The 19150-nt window shown below is 45.8% G+C and overlaps 2 protein-coding genes across 3 annotated transcripts; both read right to left on the bottom strand.

Annotated features, from left to right (window-relative positions):
* Window positions 1-5675, bottom strand: ndufa9a (NADH:ubiquinone oxidoreductase subunit A9a). Its single transcript, XM_062462730.1, has 11 exons — window positions 5559-5675; window positions 4737-4907; window positions 4448-4545; window positions 4131-4222; window positions 3606-3747; window positions 3371-3473; window positions 3101-3171; window positions 2697-2773; window positions 2343-2438; window positions 2000-2066; window positions 1-256 (listed from the first exon to the last, which is right to left on the bottom strand). The coding sequence occupies exons 1-11, from the start codon at window positions 5611-5613 to the stop codon at window positions 86-88; spliced, it is 1143 nt and encodes a 380-aa protein (XP_062318714.1). The 5' UTR covers window positions 5614-5675; the 3' UTR covers window positions 1-85.
* Window positions 5676-5955: 280 nt separating this feature from the next.
* On the bottom strand, window positions 5956-19150 carry dyrk4 (dual-specificity tyrosine-(Y)-phosphorylation regulated kinase 4). Of its 2 annotated transcripts, none has more exons than XM_062462732.1 (14): window positions 18559-19150; window positions 16682-16765; window positions 14052-14198; window positions 13693-13834; window positions 13288-13451; window positions 12482-12618; window positions 11463-11603; window positions 9880-10018; window positions 9677-9758; window positions 9141-9313; window positions 8892-8952; window positions 8580-8709; window positions 8200-8381; window positions 5956-7793 (listed from the first exon to the last, which is right to left on the bottom strand). In XM_062462732.1, exons 1-14 carry the CDS (start codon window positions 18580-18582, stop codon window positions 7231-7233), a joined length of 2169 nt encoding a protein of 722 aa, XP_062318716.1. In that variant the 5' UTR covers window positions 18583-19150; the 3' UTR covers window positions 5956-7230. The 2 variants fall into 2 exon arrangements, with proteins under 2 accessions (XP_062318716.1, XP_062318715.1); XM_062462731.1 differs by having other exon boundaries at window positions 14052-14201.

The following is a 19150-nucleotide window of genomic DNA, read 5'->3' on the forward strand; positions in this document are numbered from 1 at the left end:
TTGTTTCAATAATTATCTTTTATTTATTTATGTACAGAGAAGTTGTAAAAGACAACAGAGTATTTCAGGAGACTGTGGTGACTGCTCAGTAGTTGACCGTTTTGGCTGGCTTGGTCTCGTCCAGCTCGATGTCCAGGTAACGGAAACGTCTGTGGCGCCGGAGGATTTCGATGGCCTTCTGCTCCACAGAGGAGGGGACGATCCCCAGGTCCTCCAGGCCAGGCAGCCCAGGGTACTTCATATCTGTGGTGTGGAACTGGAAGGACACGAGAGGGGTGGGAGCAGTATGAGGGACAGGTTAAGATAGATGATCTCAACATTTACTGACAACCTAGAAGAAAAGACATCCAACTTCAAAGTTTTCCTGTAAAACTTGACAAACTGATTTCCTAGCTCTCAAACTCATCTGAATTCATTAAGATACTGGTATGGGTTATTGTTAGTGGTGGGGGGAAAAATCGATTCTGTTCAGTATCGCGATATTTTGCGCACGCAATTATATCGATACAGTAGCGCAAAGTATTGCAATATTTAATTATATAATTATGTGTTTTACTTTCGGGTTTTCTCCATTGGTTTTCTCGGAGTTTACTCTGATAATATTATATTTGCATATTACATCCACAAGGTGGCGCTTGTTGCGGTGCTTTGTTGACGTGCATTCAACAGCAATTCAATTGAAAATGGCTTCATCATCTCAACCGGTTGTTTACGACGCTCCGTCTTTTAAATCGAAAGTGTGGGTACATTTGAGTTCGGTTCGCCCTAGTTTGTAGACATGTACATGTCTTATAAAAAGACATGTACATGTCTTATAAAAAGACATGTACATGTCTTATAAAAAGACATGTACATGTCTTATAAAAAGACATGTACATGTCTTATAAAAAGACATGTACATGTCTTATAAAAAGACATGTACATGTCTTATAAAAAGACATGTACATGTCTTATAAAAAGACATGTACATGTCTTATAAAAAGACATGTACATGTCTTATAAAAAGACATGTACATGTCTTATAAAAAGACATGTACATGTCTTATAAAAAGACATGTACATGTCTTATAAAAAGACATGTACATGTCTACAAACTAGGGCGATGCATGAGAGTCATACCGGGGCCAATGTGGCTGAGGTGCTGAAAACGGCAACCGAAGAGTGGGGCATCGCTAAGAAACATTGTTTTGGTTACGGACAATGCGTCCAACATGGTTGTGGCTGCTCAGGTGGGGGGCTACCTTCACGTGAAATGTTTTGCCCATACCCTCAACCTCGCCTCACAGCGCGCACTTAAAGTGCCTGCTGTCGCTAGGTTACTAGGAAGAGTCCGGCGCATAACCACTTTTTTCCACCGCAGTACAATCGCCAACATTCCAAAATGAATGTAACATTTTGGTTCATGACCATGCAGCCAACTGGACTGGACAGTACACATTTTTGTTTATTTTCTCAATTTGATTGAAGCTCTAAGTTACTTATTTATATGATTATTCTCAGGTTTATGTTACTTTATTATGTCTGCTTTATGTTACTCTATTGCATTTCAATAGTTTTAAGTTATGTGCTGGGAGCTCAGCGTTCTCCTTTTCAGAAAATAATTACAAAGGTCCTGTTTTCTGAATGCTCAGGACAAAGTTTTTGCACTACTCTCCTAAGGTCTTGCACTGTTGTTCACAGAATTAAATGTGACATTTGAAGTGAGTTGAGCAGTCTGATTTTCCTTATTTTTTGTAATGTCTTTAAATAATATGGAGGACATGAATCGCAATATATCGCAGAATCGAATCGCAATACTTGCTGTATCGCAATATGTTAAGAATCGCAATAATATTGAATCGTGGCACCAAATATCGCAATACTATCGAATCGTCAAATTTTTGCCAATTCCCACCCCTAGTTATTGTCATAAAGACATTCAAAATCTTGACTTCCTGAAGGTCAGCCCCGTCTGAATGTATTAAGTTGTTAGTATTTGTGTGTTTTAGACTAATCTTACCCGGTCTACTTTATCTGGGGTGGTCCATGGCTCAAATGGATTCATCGCAAAGAAACTAGCAACAAGGCTGAAACAGAAAGATAAAACAGTTTAGAAAAAATCTGATATTAGATCCATGTTTAGACATGCATGGAATACTTAACATTTCCCATTTGGGGTACGTTGGCAGTTGTGAGACTAGTACAATGAAGTCAGTGCAGTGACTGATCTCCACATAGTGCACATCAAGCACCTGATCACTGGACCCGGGTGTTCTTAAGGATTCCAACATGTGTGTTGGTCTTCAGGTTGTAACTCAGGTGAATGAAAAGGGGGGGGGGGGGGGGAGACGGTGAATACTCACTGGTACAGGGGTCTGGGGAGAGGGTAGCACACAAAGGGCCTGTGGGCCACAGCGTAGACATACTCCACCAGGTCATGGAGGAGGTAGCGGTTGGGTCTGGGTCCAGGAAACAAAACATGAACAAAGAGGGATGACTGCTATAATTGTGTGAGGAAAAATGTAGTGAGACCAAAATATGAGTTGCTGTTCTGTGGGTAAACCACCATGTGATGTCATTTACAATGCTTTTCTCCAATTTAAATATGCTTAGCCATCGCAGAGTGACATAGATGTAGTGCTTACGGTTTAGTATTTAGAACGATTCCACATTGGCCTTTTGAAGGCGAGATCAGTATGGAACCTAACTCTCCTTACCCCACTAGGGCATAGGTCCTCCCGTTGGCATCCGGGTCTTTGATGGCGCTGATGATCGCCTTGGCGACATCCACAACCTGAGGGGCATAAGTGAGGTTTGTGACTGACTGTGGAATGTACAGCAGCAGGTGGGACTGCAGACCCAGTGAGGTTTGTGACTGACTGTGGAATGTACAGCAGCAGGTGGGACTGCAGACCCAGTGAGGTTTGTGACTGACTGTGGAATGTACAGCAGCAGGTGGGACTGCAGACCCAGGGAACACAACTATACAGCTTTGAACCCAACGAAGCTTCTCAGTATTTGGCTTGCAGGGGTGCTCTGCTACCCAGGTGGCTAGATGTGTTCTGTGTGTGTGTGTGTGTGTGTGGGTGTGTGTGTGTGACCAGCAGTAACACACACTCACATGAACAGGCTGCTTCACAGTATCCTTGCCCATGGAGATGAGAGGCACCGCTTTCCCAAACCAGCGCATGTCTGTTGGCAAAGAAACACTTTTAAAAACAAATCAAGGCCAGAATATGTCCACAGGTGTAAAAAGTAATTCCTCCAGCATGTTTGAATCTACAGGTCAGCCTGTGAGTAAGCCATGTTTTCAAAGTATTTCAAACTCAGAAGAATAACGAAAAACAACTAAAACAGCTCCCTCTACTGTCACAAGAGATGTACAGCTTACTGGCAAAATGGTTGAAGAACTTGTCCTCTCTCCCGAAAAACTCAGCTGGTTTCATGATGATGGCATCTGGGAACTCATCCCTGACTGCCGTCTCTCCTACCGCCTGCAGGGCAAAACCATTCACATCATATACTGTGTGTTTGTGTGTGTGTGTGTGTGTATATATATATATAAACTTTCACATGCATCAGATATTACATAAGTTCCCAAGGGAGTTCTGAGGCAGGTGAGGCACCTTGTTCCTCAGGTATTTGGAGGGGCTTCGGATGTCAGCGTTCAGGTGGGACATGTGAATCAACTTGGTGATGCCGGCCTCTCTGGTTGCCTTGGCGATCTGCTGAGGGATGGAGACATACGTGTCTTCGAAGCGGTAGTTGCTGCAGGTGGAGAGAGGAAGGTTTCACTGAAGGGCTTTGGCCAAGTCAGCAGCCTCAAATATCTCCAAATGTATATTTGATTTTTTTTTTTAAACACATGGAAATAAATGTATACATAAACCAATTTGTTTCAATCGAAATCGGCACAGCAATTTTTTTTAAGCGTTTTTTAATGAACTAGTCCTCTTATACATTAGGGATGTAGCGATCAACTTAAATTACTATTAACCACTATTTAAAACAGCTCGGTTTTGTAACGGCTCAGCCACAGCGAGTGTTTCTGTTCTCACCGCGTCAGACTACAAAGCAAGCGCCACCTCAGACTCCCAGAGACATTTAGTTTGTCCCAATGTAGTCGCTACACCTACTACACATTGACAGACCTCGTCTCCCACTCTCGTCCCACCAGGTTAATGACCACGTTGGAGTTCTCCAAGGCCCGCTTGATGGAATCCTTGTTCCTGGCATCCCACTCCTAGCAAGAGGAAAACATGAAGGAAAGATAGAAAGACAGCATTTCTGTGTTGTTGGATGTTTGTTTGCTCTTCCAATTGCACATAAGAAACAGTTCCACACAGTGGGAGAACACGTGTACCTCTACTGAGTCTATACTGAGTGATGAAATTGTGAGAATACAGACATGGCCTTTGGTGGAAAGCAACATAAAACATTTTAAATATGTCTTCCTGTATTGATTTACCATGAAGATGATTTGTCCTAGATCCCCCATAGGCCTGAGGTACATCAGGTCATACTGGTCACAGCGATGGGGAACGATGATCTGGGAACCCATGCGACCTACAAACACAAACGATGTGTTCATCTTAAAATACAAACCAGCTCTTGTTTTCAACAAATTGGTGAACAATTTTATAATCCAAGAGCACTTTTGAGATATGGTTTAAAACTATAATTTTTCAAATCCATCGCAGTCCTAAGTCCTGGATGCAGATAAAGCTCAAACCCGTTGGTTTACAACCTAGACTCACCAAGACGGTTGACTACATATCTGCCCAGGAAGCCTGTAGCCCCAAAGACCGTAGCAGCGACCCCACTGGAGGACGAGCGGCCACCTTTGCCTTTCGGGATGACGGCATGGTGGACCTTCCTCTGCTGGACTGTCACTGGGACGGCTGACAGCACCACAGGGGAGCAGAAACCTGAGGACCAGGGGAGGGAGAAGAATAGAAATATGAAGAGGTATGAAGGTTTATACTGGTAGTTTGCAATCTAGCTTGATAACGTGCCAGCGACATAATTAAGCTTACCACCGACGTCAGTGGGAAATTTACGAGTAAGAAGTTACCACTACTACTTACTGCATAGCTACAACATTATTGATGTAATCTTTAGCTATTTGTTCAGCCGCTTTTATGGAATTGGCTAAAACCACGTATGTAAGCCGGTGATGTCCGCAAACAAACCACCTAAGCCGGCTATCTAGCAATGCCATGGCAGCTTATGCTAGCTACCCAATTGAGTTTGACTGGCTATATTGCTAATGGGTTTACAATGTATGTAACACACACTCATTTACAGATAGCAAGTCACAGGGAGGGCATCGTCAAGTTATAGCTTTGACTTGGTGATTATCAGCTAGCTTAGTCCTAGCTCGCGCTAGCTAGCGGCCGCTAGCAGTGACTACTTCATAGACCTAGTAGGTCACAACACAACAGGGTCACAGAAGATAGAACTACGGATTTTAAGCCATGCAATCTTCCCCTTTGACGTAATTGTATCTCCTGTCTCACATTCATCTATATGATGTACAAAATAATTATTAAATATGAGCTTTATAAAGTATTACTCACTTGAGATCCTGGGAAGGACACTCGCAGGACGGCTAACCAGCGCTGCAGCCGCCATGATTATTTTCTGACAGAGGTCTCAGATACGGCAAGTAGGAGAGGTCAAGTCGGAACGCAAAACTCAAAATACAATACATGTTTGGGTTAGGTTAACCCTAATAGACTATATATAACATTGCAAGCCCGTGTTGCTACTATACTCGTGCGTGTTCACCTGTCGGATGTTTCATGTCTTTATTGCTATAATTAATGCCTCGAAGATGCATCTCTTTTTTGTCGATAAAGTAGGCCCAAAACGTAGTTATGTGATTGTAATGAGCTGAGTTGGCACATTGATAGTTTTGCAATTAGTCATACTGGATATTTTCAGTGTTCATTCTGAAGAACCAGTCTTACAAAATTGAAATACATTTTTTTATTTGCCCATACAATACATAAAAAATAGCCACACTATCTTTGGGACACATCAATTCAACCCATTTCCACTTTTCTGTATGGGCAGGTCTAACGGTAGACTTGTTCAGATCTCGACGTGTGTTTAGAACACGGATTCCTGACGTCATTAAGCCAGGAGGATCTGTCATACAGAAGTTTTTACTCCGTCAAGTCAATTAATTTTTTTTATAGCACATTTAGTAATTGAAACCAATGATATATTGGGCACTGTGGAGGTGGGTTAGAATCTGAAAGCTAATTTGTTGCTTTGAAATTGCAGTTGAAGTTTTGACATATGTGCCAAAGATGTGAGTGTAGGCCTTGTCAGTGTCCATGGCATAAGCAAGCAGCCATACCTGCACATTCTTGACTATATTAAATCACTTTGATCAACAGCATCATGCTATAGTAACTGTACATTATAATCACTTCCTGGCAGAGGACATGGATGTTTTCATGGTTTTGTATTGTTAACAGGGTATTGTTCACAAAACTCCTTCCTCTACTCAAAGGTACATCAGTAAAGTGCAAGGATTCTAATACTGCAAGGCACAAACTATCAACAAAAGGATTTTCACTCAATATCTAAAGGTAAAAAATAGAATAATCGCATAAACAATAGATTACAAAATCTCTCTTTCATGAATAATAACACATGTACAAGTAAAACCTTGTCTAAACTTTACAATAACCTGAACCATTATCTTAAACTCTGTACCATACATTACATTAAAACGATCACAGCAGGTATATGTACAAGAAAAACAAATAAATTATAACAAATCCACCTTATAGGTTATGATTTGGTCAAACGTTCATGCATTAGGAAATCTCATATCTCTTAACCATCATACATTTGTATTATTATTGTAACTAATTACATAAGATATACAGAGCTTTAAAAATGTTTTACCAAACTGTTGAAAGAAGTTATAATAAAAGCTTTCTTTGGCTCTTCCTTTCCTTTTACCCTTTCAAAAACTAGTACTTCTATTGGTTAGGATTAAAGGATGTCACGACAGAAAGGAAGACAGAAATAAAAAAATATTGCAGCAGAAATGCTTTGGTACAGCAGACTGTATGATCTATACACAATGTACATTGTACAAGACTGATCTAAAATACAATATTTGACATTTTAAGGAGAACGTTAAAGAAACCCATCTTTGCGTTGTGAGGGGGGGCTTTCCTGTACACCAGTCCTGTGGCCAGAGAGGCCCCTCCCCCCTTAGTCAGGCTGCTACATGATTGGTGGTAAACATTGGGAGACTTCCCGATTCTCTCTGTCACTGATAAGTACTTCATGCTGGGGTTTGATGAAGATGTGCACGGGCCTCTCCCCGCCTGTTTCCTGCTTGGTGTCCTTGGAGACCCTGACCACGCCCTCACACACCTCCTCCTCCGCCGACGCGCCGATGGGGCGCAGACGCGCTGCAGAGGTCATGTTGCCGTGCGCTGCAGAGGTCATGTTGCCGGGCGCTGCAGAGGTCATGTTGCCGTGCGCTGCAGAGGTCATGTTGCCGTGGGCTGCAGAGGTCATGTTGCCGTGCGCTGCAGAGGTCATGTTGCCGTGGGCTGCAGAGGTCATGTTGCCGTGCGCTGCAGAGATCATGTTGCCGTGCGCTGCAGAGGTCATGTTGCCGTGCGCTGCAGAGATCATGTTGCCGTGCGCTGCAGAGGTCATGTTGCCGTGCGCTGCAGAGGTCATGTTGCCGGGCACTGCAGAGGTCATGTTGCCGTGCGCTGCAGAGCCGTCAGCCTTCAGTTTGTTGTTGCTGTTGTCGTGTGACTCGAGTCTATCTGCTGCATGACAGAATCAGAGTGCACGTTTACATTTACATACTGGTTGAAATGAATTCATAGATTGTTGTTTTATTGGAGTGCACATTCTTGGTGGTAGCGAAAGTCAGCACTTTCTAAACTGCCCTTACGACGTGATGATTCAAGTTTCCCTTTCACAACATTGGGTAACACTTTATTTGAATAGTGAAAATGTAGACTATCCATTAAATGCTCATAGTACACTTGATACACTTTCAACAAATGGTAAAGTAACTCGAACCCTCAAACTCGAACCAATTTTTGAATATCAGCAGAGCTATTGGCAGGTTGTGTACAGAGGACTTTCAAAATAAAGTGTGACCCAAGACGGATTATTACAAGACTTCTTATGGCTAGAAGACGAGGTAAAGGTGGACCAAAATCTCACCTGTCCTGTTCCCAACTATTTTACGATATGTCTGCTCAAAGTTGTTTTCGGTGCTGCTGGTGCTGTCTGAGGGCCTCCTCATCATGGGGCGCGTCCTGGGCCGGGGCTTGATGAGACGAGACTCCAGGATCCACTCATGCTGCATCGCCTCATCCGGAGTCATGCGCTTCACCGGGTCCCACCTGGACAGCAGAGGACAGACAGTCAGAAAGACGTTTCTACACAGGTCAACCAGTAGAAAGCAACAATAATATGACTATACTGTATATTATAAAACATCTCCATTGTTTTTATTGTAATTACATTTCTAAGTGCTATATGCTATCATGTAGCCAACAATCAAATGAGTATGTGGAGGTGACTTCTCTGCATTGGCTTACGAGAGACAGCGTTGCAGGAAGTCCAGGAACTGAGCATCGTTGGTCTTAAGAACACTGGCTAGATCTTTGGAGTTTGGCCTCCTCTTCCTCCCTTTGCTGTTCGTGATGTTTCGGGGGTTACTTTTGGAGTCTGAAAGTCATGTTAGTTTCATTATTATTACGGATTGGTTGATTTACTCTTAAGATAATGCATGACACATTTTAATTTAAAAGGGTGACTGGTTCTCCTTCACACACTAAGAATACATGGAGCTAGTTGGTTGGTATAGCAAACATTTGTGTGATGCAGTGGAAACGTGTTTTCATTCTTACCAAAAAACAACCTTCTCCGCGAGGCAGTTTGCACAAAATCATTTGGAGGCATTCCAAGGACCTAATCATGTGAAAAACACAAACAAAAAACATTTTAGTGTGACTGGGAACATCAAAATCTCATCAGCAGATATAGTTTAAGTTAAGATAACTACAATAAGCTCCAGTAGCATAAACCGGGTTAAAAAAAAGTGACCAGAAGTGAAAACCCTGTGATGACTAACAGCTGCTGGGGGTTAACTTCCCTACCTCCATCATGCAGGCGACCTGCTCCACCTCGCTCTCCCCGGGGAAGAGGGGGAAGCCGGTGTACAGCTCGGCCAGGACGCAGCCCAGGCTCCACATGTCGATGGCCATACTGTAGGGGTGGCCCAGGATCACCTCAGGGGAGCGGTAGAAACGGCTCTGGATGTACGTGTACACTGGAGAGGAAGAGGACGGAGGGCGAGAGACAGAGAGGAGACATGGAGTGAGAGGATGCTGTGAGTTATACATCACTCACTGACGCACAACTGAATGAACTACATAGAGTACCAACCATATGTGGGAGTATTTCTACAATCTTTTTACAACTTTTTACTTTTCCACTTTTGGTAACCCAATTGTCTTTATCCTCTTAGTTTATCTCTTAACATTTTACAATTTCAGGCTATTCACAATACTTTAAGTGCTTCAATAATAAATAAACTGGAAAACAGGGTGGTTCTAAAAAGTTTTACTGGTAGTGTATACATACTGTATACATACAAATATACAATATTTACATACAGAAACATATGGCTTACCTCTCTGTTGCTCATAACAACTGGAGCCAAAGTCCACCACCTTTATGTGCCCCTGTCCCTTCTGAGTCAGCAAGATGTTCTCCTGAGATGACGTGAACAGCACACACGTTAACAAGACATCACAGTCTATCACAAAACATACATGATATCATATCAAAAATACATTGTGTACAGAATGCTTTCAGTGGTCTGGTGGGTCCTACCGGCTTCAGGTCGCAGTGGATGATCTTCTCTCGGTTCAGCATCTGGAGACACTTTAGCAGGGAGTGTGTGAACCTCCTGATGAGAGCCAGGCTAAACCCTTGGAAGTTGTTCTTCTTTATCAACTCGTAGAGGTTCACCCTGGAAGAGGAACCAGAAGGTCATTCAGAAGCCTTTCCAGCTGAAACATTAAGGGCCATTTGTTCATTTAATTGAACTTGATATTCTGAGCTTGTGAAGATTTAGGCAGTTTTTCAATGGTGGTGTACCCATAGCTAGCTTTGCCTTTTCATGGTCCCCCCTTTGTTCTTTCTTCCTCCCTCCCTCCCCCTCTCCCTCTCTCTATCTCTCTCTCTCCCTCTCTCTCCCTCTCCCTCTCTCTCTCTCTCTCCCTCCCCCTCTCCCTCTCTCTATCTCTCTCTCTCCCTCTCTATCTCCCTCTCTCTATCTCTCCCTCTCTCTATCTCTCTCTCTCTCCCTCTCTCTCTCTCCCTCTCTATCTCCCTCTCTCTATCTCTCTCTCCCTCTCTCTATCTCTCTCTCTCTCTCTCTCTCTCTCTCTCTCTCTCCCTCTCTCTATCTCTCCCTCTCTCTATCTCTCTCTCTCTCTCTCTCTCTCTCTCTCTCTCCCTCTCTCTATCTCTCCCTCTCTCTATCTCTCTCTCTCTCCCTCTCTCTCTCTCTCTCTCTCTCTCTCTCTCTCTCTCTCTCTCTCTCTCTCTCCCTCTCTCTATCTCTCCCTCTCTCTATCTCTCTCTCTCTCCCTCTCTCTCTCTCTCCCTCTCATCAGTTATCCACCAGAGGGTGCTCCTACATCAATATTGAGAAAGAACAACACACTGAGATATTTGTTGCTAATATAAAACAACGTAAAATGTGTGGAACGTCTTAGTCTTGTACTTTGTCTCCATCTACGATGAAATCCGAAGCCTGGCTTAGAGTCAAAACAGTGAGCACTAGTATTTCTTGATGCCGTGTAAAGCACCTTGTCTCAGACAGATGTAACTGGAGCGCTCACACCCTGAAGCCCGAGGAGGAACCAGATAGGGCCCTAATCAAAGCCTTAAGTAAAGGATTCAGGTGACCGTAATGCAAGACAAGGTGGCAGTCCAAGAAGACGTCTTTCTAAAGGTCATTCAGCTCAACAACAAATCCAGCTCCTATAGGGAGCTAGATGTTCCAGTGTCCACCCTCAAACACAGGGACAAGGATTAGGACTGAAGCTGGTCTGCAACCCCTCCACTCATGTCTCGCCTGCCCCAGCAAGCATCAGGTGTTTAGGGTTAAGTGACGGGGGAGAGGGAGAAGTGCTCAAGTCCTGCTGTCGAACCACAGAAGAGGCAGCTCATCTTGAATGTCTTCGATTTTGTGATCAATTATTCAGTGTCCTCTTTCAGCAGGCTCCCTCAGCTATTTTGATTGCCTGCCTGTTTGTGTGTTAATGTGTCTGTGTGTCTGCCTGTCGATCTGTTTGTGTCAGTCTGTCTGTCTATTGGTCCCCATCCACACGTAAGCAAACACAAAGCACACACTAGTTTCATTCTCATCCCTTTTCGGTCGTTTACACACAAGCACACACGCTCACCCCAGGAGCTCGAAGGAGATGCAGAGATGGTTGCGGAAGTAGAAGTATTCCTTCATGTGGATGACGTTGTGGCAGTCGTCTCTGTCTTTTCTCCTGATGGCATCCAGGATCTTCAGTTCAACCAGAGCCTGATGGTGAAACCTGCAAGCCAAATAACAAGGTCAAATATTCCTCTATTTCATTTGAACCCTGAAATACAAATAAATCACATCAAATATAACAGGTTACAGAGGACAAATCCAGTTTGTACAAGAACATTTTTATCCATGGTTGTATTCAATAAACTGGTATAATCCAACTATTTACTCCTTCCTAAGTGCTTCTTAAGTGCATCTTAGAAGAAGCACTTTTTTCTCTGAATTTACAAAAGCTCATAGGTATCCTAGAACAGAATGGTGTTAGGTGTCTGTTGGGCCTCTCAGATGTTAAAGGAAGGTTAGATGTGTATGTCCTGAGAAACAGGATCTGAGAAGTGAAGATGGTGTCTGAGACTATGCCCTCACCATTCCCCATCCCAGCCTGTAGTACTAAGCACCCATTTAGTTTTCTGCATTATTGAAGAGTTCCTTAGTCCCATGGGATCTGCATCCATCACATGGACCCTCATAAACATACACACACACACACACACACACACACTCCCTGAGGTCACCTTGTAAAGGACAGGTAAAGCAACACCCAGAGGTGAAGACTTCTGGCATGTTTAATAGGGGACCAGTGGGGAACTTCCTAGAAAAGTCACATGACCAGAAGTGGGCATGTGACCTTCTTTTGCCCAGAAGGCTCAGGATCCGAATGCTACCAAACATCCCCATTGACCTCACATGATCAACTTAATGTCCGGCTTCTGCGACCAGAATCTAATTAGAAGAGCTTTATAGAACGATTGATGCCAAAATGTTCATTTAATCCCTTCACAGATGTTGTTTTTCTTTATCCAAATTGGATTGTGTCAGGCAGTAAACGGCTCCCTGTGGAAAGTAAGGTTTAGGGTCAGAAAGGTGTGTTGCTGTTTGCACCTTTTCTTGTTCCGGATGACTTTGATGGCGACCACCTCGCCAGTCTTGTAGTCCAGACATTTGAGGACCTGACCAAAGGAACCTTTCCCGATCACCTCCAGAACCTCGAACCGGTAGCCAATATGGTCGTGCAGAACCTGGAATACAGCAGACAGGCAGGGAAGTCAAGAGGACGTCTGTGTGTTCAACACCGTACCAGTTTACAACAATGCATGTCTTTGTATATGTTAGTGACAACACAGCTCTTGGGCTGCATTCCATTGTGTTATTACTCAGTGCATAGTTAGATAATGCGACTGCCTTATGACTTGTGTGTGATGGTCTCTGAGATCACCTTCGATAAGAGCAAACTCAGCCAGCTAGCCAGCCAATCAGTGAGACCGCCAGTCAGACAGACAGACAGTCGACCAGAGATGAAGTCTGTCCATTCATAGAGGTGAAACACCCACTGAGGCTGAGTCACGCTCACAAGTACGAGTCTGTGGGACATCCAGGCCTCTGACCTCAGCCTGTCATCTCAACACTGTTTACAGCAATGGATCACCGCTTTATCAGATTACTTTTGACCAGATCAGCAACCGGAATAACTGGAACCGAGTTAAAACTGTAAACAATAGGAAGAGACATTCTTAGTGGAGGAAGCACAGCGTAGCTTGTCAGTCACACACGGTACAGAAGGCCTGTTTTCCACTGTGTGTGGAAACTTTGCTGGGAATCCTCCTTCTCTGACTCCTTCAAACTTTCTGATAAAGCATCTTCAAAATCCTCAAGCAGTATGGATTTTCCAATCAATTTAACATTCTCACCATCATGTAGCTACCGTGTTCATCGTCATAACCGGAGTTCTGGGGCGTTCCATGAGAACCTTCGATCTTCTGGGTGTCCAGACCCAGAAACCAAATTTCAGAGAAGTCCATGATCTCCTCCTGCTCAAACTCAGTCAGACGCCCCTGAAAGTGCTTCAGAGCCTCTGGAAGAGGAGAGGAGGAGGATGAGGAAGAGGAGGAGGAAGGGATATGAAGGGACAAGAAAGGACATGAAGAACAGAAAGAGGAAGGCAGAGAGGAAAGAGAAGGAAAATAAAGGGTTAAACATCTTCATTGTTTACAGTCACATTTATGTGCTTTTCTTTTTGTTTGGGGCCATGATGCTATGGACTTTCGACCAACCAAAAAGGTTTGTTAGTGACCCCCCTCGCTGCCGTCAGGTACCTGTGGGGGACATGGGCAGCCTCTGCCCCTCACACATCTTCTCCTGCTTGTTGCCGAGGCTCTTGGTGTTGACGGAGTCTGAGAGGATCTCCTCCGAGGATCCAAACCTTGTGGAGAACTGTGTTGGTTTTGGCCTTTCATCCTGTCAATCACAACACAACTGACATGTTACACAGAGAACTCCGACCCCCACAAGTCTTTGGTCTTTGCTTTTAGTGGGCAGTTTATTTTAGAGTCAGTTGATGCGACTCTCTCTCTCTCCATCTCTCTCCATCTCTCTCCATCTCTCTTAATATTTGTCTCTCTCTTATTGTTCTCACTGTGTTTCATCTGTTCCCTATCTCTTTTCCCTCTCTCACCTGGCAGGTCAGGTAGGTGTTCTGGAGGCCCTTGTTGTTGATATGGGGCAGGATGCTGTCAGACTGGTGGTGGAGTTTGGCTGTGCTGACCACCACCTGGATCACAGGAGGGTCCAGCTGAGGCAGCGTGCCTGCCACTGGACCAAACTTCTTCACAAGAGAAAAAAAATGAAAAAATAACATTAAAAAAGGGTTCTGTTGTCCCTTGAGGTAATTTCCTAAAACTGGCTCCAGCCAATTACTCTAGCCAGTGTGCACTGTCAATTGATAATCTGTACTTCCAGCTGGATAAATGTATAATTATCCTAGGGCCAGGTTTTGAATTGGGTTATGGCAATAGACTCTTTCTGCCACATCTGATTGGGCCCATTTCAGGGCCGTGGAGGTTCAGATGACCAAGCCTCTCCCAGGGTGGAGGATGGAATTTCTGAGCCCAGTGAGAGGGGCTCTGCTGGGGGATAAAGACCCAGTGAGAGGGGCTCTGCTGGGGGATAAAGACCCAGTGAGAGGGGCTCTGCTGGGGGATAAAGACCCAGTGAGAGGGGCTCTGCTGGGGGATAAAGACCCAGTGAGAGGGGCTCTGCTGGGGGATAAAGACCCAGTGAGAGGGGCTCTGCTGGGGGATAAAGACCCAGTGAGAGGGGCTCTGCTGGGGGATAAAGACCCAGTGAGAGGGGCTCTGCTGGGGGATAAAGACCCAGTGAGAGGGGCTCTGCTGGGGGATAAAGACCCAGTGAGAGGGGCTCTGCTGGGGGATAAAGACCCAGTGAGAGGGGCTCTGCTGGGGGATAAAGACCCAGTGAGAGGGGCTCTGCTGGGGGATAAAGACCCAGTGAGAGGGGCTCTGCTGGGGGATAAAGACCCAGTGAGAGGGGCTCTGCTGGGGGATAAAGACCCAGTGAGAGGGGCTCTGCTGGGGGATAAAGACCCAGTGAGAGGGGCTCTGCTGGGGGATAAAGACCCAGTGAGAGGGGCTCTGCTGGGGGATAAAGACCCAGTGAGAGGGGCTCTGCTGGGGGATAAAGACCCAGTGAGAGGGGCTCTGCTGGGGGATAAAGACCCAGTGAGAGGGGCTCTGCTGGGGGATAAAGACCCAGTGAGAGGGGCTCTGCTGGGGGATAAAGACCCAGTGAGAGGGGCTCTGCTGGGGGATAAAGACCCAGTGAGAGGGGCTCTGCTGGGGGATAAAGACCCAGTGAGAGGGGCTCTGCTGGGGGATAAAGACCCAGTGAGAGGGGCTCTGCTGGGGGATAAAGACCCAGTGAGAGGGGCTCTGCTGGGGGATAAAGACCCAGTGAGAGGGGCTCTGCTGGGGGATAAAGACCCAGTGAGAGGGGCTCTGCTGGGGGATAAAGACCCAGTGAGAGGGGCTCTGCTGGGGGATAAAGACCCAGTGAGAGGGGCTCTGCTGGGGGATAAAGACCCAGTGAGAGGGGCTCTGCTGGGGGATAAAGACCCAGTGAGAGGGGCTCTGCTGGGGGATAAAGACCCAGTGAGAGGGGCTCTGCTGGGGGATAAAGACCCAGTGAGAGGGGCTCTGCTGGGGGATAAAGACCCAGTGAGAGGGGCTCTGCTGGGGGATAAAGACCCAGTGAGAGGGGCTCTGCTGGGGGATAAAGACCCAGTGAGAGGGGCTCTGCTGGGGGATAAAGACCCAGTGAGAGGGGCTCTGCTGGGGGATAAAGACCCGGGGCCGAACCCTGACAGGCCCTGTCAGCACCGCTACTGTGGGGGAGCTGAGTAGAGGCAGGACTTCTTTTCTCTACCTGCCATCCTGCTTGCTGACGCAGTGCGTTTACATGTGTTGCTGCCCGGCCGCCAGGACCGTGGGTCTCGGGGAGAGAAGCATACTCTAAAACCAGGGTCAGGACATCAGAATAGTCCTAGCATAGATCATACCCTGGAGGGTGCCCACCACAGTCTCCCACAGCACAGACCTCCACCATTAATCCAGAAGAACACACACGTGTCCCACAATGACATTCGGACCAAATCCCCCCTCACCCCCCCTCAGCCCCCCTCACCCCCCCTCACACCCCCACACCCCCCTCACACCCCCTCGTACAGCGGCCCATCCTATAGAGCCTCTCACAGCTGTGTTTCTACACCTAAACATAGGCTTATCTCCACAGTCTCATAAGTTCAAACAGCACCACTAAGAAGAGCTTCCTGGCTGGGTTTATACATAGCCGCAGAAATGTCACCTCACGTGCGCACGCTGCTGCAGTGTCTGCCAGCTTGGTTATGACGCATAGAGATAAGCTAAATATATCTCCCAGCCACCTGCTGCAGAAAGCAGCAGAGTCAAAAAAAGTAGCTAGCGTTCCTCCTCACCACTGAAACTGGAGTCCTGCTGACTCCTGCTGGGTCTTATGGACTTCCGTGGGAAGTTAGGGTTAGATATAAGATCAGGGTCAGTCAGGGTCAGAGTTAGGGTTAACATCACACCTAGCTCTGCTGTCCCTAGTAGGCTACACAGTAGCCTGATTACAGATAAGCCTTCAGAAAGTATAGGTAGGGAAAGAGACAGGAAATAAATAAGGAACCTGCTGTTCCGTCCTTTGTACTGTATAAAGGGATCCTTTTTATCAGAGGATCATTTTTCTTCTGAGTGTGTCTGCAAGGCTCACCTGGGAGTAGGTCCTGTTGGATGCCTGATGAGCGCTGTTTGTCTGGTGCCTGTCAGAGTGGGGAAAGGCGTCTGGTCTTGCAGACTGGGGGTTAGAAAGATCATAAGAAACAAACAACGTCAGTTAGTGTGTCATTGTGTCTGTCAGTGTGTTTGTCCGTGTGTGTGTGCGTGTCGATGTGAGTATGTGTGTTGGTCAGTGTGTGTGTGTGCGTGTCGATGTGAGTGTGTGTGTTGGTCAGTGTGTGTGTGGCGGGCCAGCACGTGTCAGCTTAATCAGACGGCTTGTGTGTTGGCTGTAATGAAAGACACCATATGTGTGGACTAAAGCCTCCAGCCACATATGGGCACAGGCTAAACACACACACACACACACACGAACACACACACACACACGAACACACGCACACACACAGCCTGGCTGGCTAGCTGGCTTGGCAGTCGGGGGAGGGCTAGAAACGAGAATGGCTGCGAAGGAGTGGAGGCGATTTGGAGGGACATGACACTTCATCGTCAACTAGACTCGCAACAATCCGGTCGGGAAGAGATGCAGCTACAAAGTCATCATCTTTAACTAACAACATCTACTGAATCTTTAACATCTGTCAGGCTCTCACTGAAGTGTCAAGGTCTGTGCAAGCAGGTTCCTATAAAGGTATGATGCCAGTTAGCATGCAGTTCAGTTTAACTCTGTTCAACACCACATCCCAACTAAGTATGGTCTTGCGTCTACTGCCAGCTAGCATTGCCCACCCAGGAAGACTCCAAACCTGGGCTATGTTTAGGAATTTGATCTCCAGGCAGAGAGTCCCCCTCTTACTCAAATATGAACACCTGTGTCATGGTGATGGGAGAGAGAAAGCTGAACATGGCTGCCCCTGGGGTGGGCACAGAGGGTGAGGGGGTGAGGGGGTGAGGGGGGTGAGGGGGTGAGGGGGTGAGGGGGTGAGGGGGGTGAGGGGGTGAGGGGGGTGAGGGGGGTGAGGGGGTGAGGGCTGTGATGCGATGTAGGTCACTGTGGTAGAGGCAGACAGGTGCTAAGCTACACAGACAGGCTGTCCTTAAGCCTGCTTAGTCATTACTAGACAATTCGGAAATTCTCTGTGTTTGAGAGGTTTTGTGTGATGTTTTGAATGCGTCACCGTTTACATCGTGATCGCTTTCTGTAGAGGTTATTAAGAGGTGAGAAAAGGTTAGAGATCTCAAAACGAGTCTGTGCTGTGATGATAAGGTACTACAACTAGAGGAGCGGGGTGTGATCGCCTATGTTAGAAAAAAACGCGGCAAAAGTCCTCCACTGTAGGGATGTACCTCACAGTGTTGCTTGGAATCATTGGTCCAAAAGTGATGATCAAGCTCGCTGGATGTTAACATCACCAAAGATTTCAAGTATCACAATGACATGGTAAGCCCTCTGACTGAGCTCTCATGGCTGGGGTAATTGTAGATGTAGTTGTTGATGGTGGTGGGGGGGTTAGGAGGGTACACAGGTGAGTAGTTTGTCTCAGTGTCCTTATGTCTGTGCTGAGAAACAAAATAACTTAGAAGTCTTACTGATGTCCTTGTAATATGGACACATGGTAGATTGAGGAAAAACGTAATAAATGACTCCTAATGAGATTATTGGAAACCTCCAGAACCTTTTGTGAACCAAATACCAGTATGTGATCATGTTTGTTTACACTGTGGCTCTCAATTACACATGTTGTATTCATCTTTACAGACAAGCCATGCAATAGTAACATGTATTAAATACACGGGTTCAGGCTAGTGAGGCTACTGTGAAGTCATGGACATCAGATGAATAGTTTGAGGAGTTCACACAACTTTGAGAGTATTCGTTGGAGTAATAACATCGTAACATTAATATTGCCTCACCTTGTTGTTTATTTCTGGGAACATGTTGATATGAACAATGTCCTTATAGTTATTAATATATATTCCAATCGTTCTGTAGACGGCAGGTGAAAATATTATCAATCCCAAGTCAAAGCGGTGAAAACATCTTCTGAGTTAAGTGTCTATCAACTTCCGCACGAGTACCACGAGAAACTTCGGTAGCTCAAGTTAAACCCAAAAGCTACTTCCTCACTGACAACTCAACAAGTGATCGGATCCTTGCAGCACAAACTGTCATAGTCAACATTTTGAGCGCAGGGTCAGTAGTGCTGTCGTCAGAAGAGGGAGATTATTGAGAGGGGCAAGCTGTTGAGTCAATTCGCCTTGACGCGTAAATCCTTGAAGAGGCCACCTGTTCAGGTTTTGCAGCTGACAGCTTGGACACCTCCAACACAGATTTGTTTTTGTCCTCTTACCTGTCATCAACCCGGCAACAGCGTGAGTACTGGCCGGTTTAAATCAATTTGGCACTGACAGGTTTTGCACTGGGGAGTGCATTCTCATTGCGCTGTTGCGTGGTGACTTCAACATGGACCCCAAGCTCTAAAGAACTGGACGAGACTATACACAG

Source organism: Osmerus eperlanus, chromosome 5, assembly GCF_963692335.1.
Source record: "Osmerus eperlanus chromosome 5, fOsmEpe2.1, whole genome shotgun sequence".
In the NCBI taxonomy this organism is placed as follows: Eukaryota; Metazoa; Chordata; class Actinopteri; order Osmeriformes; family Osmeridae; genus Osmerus; species Osmerus eperlanus.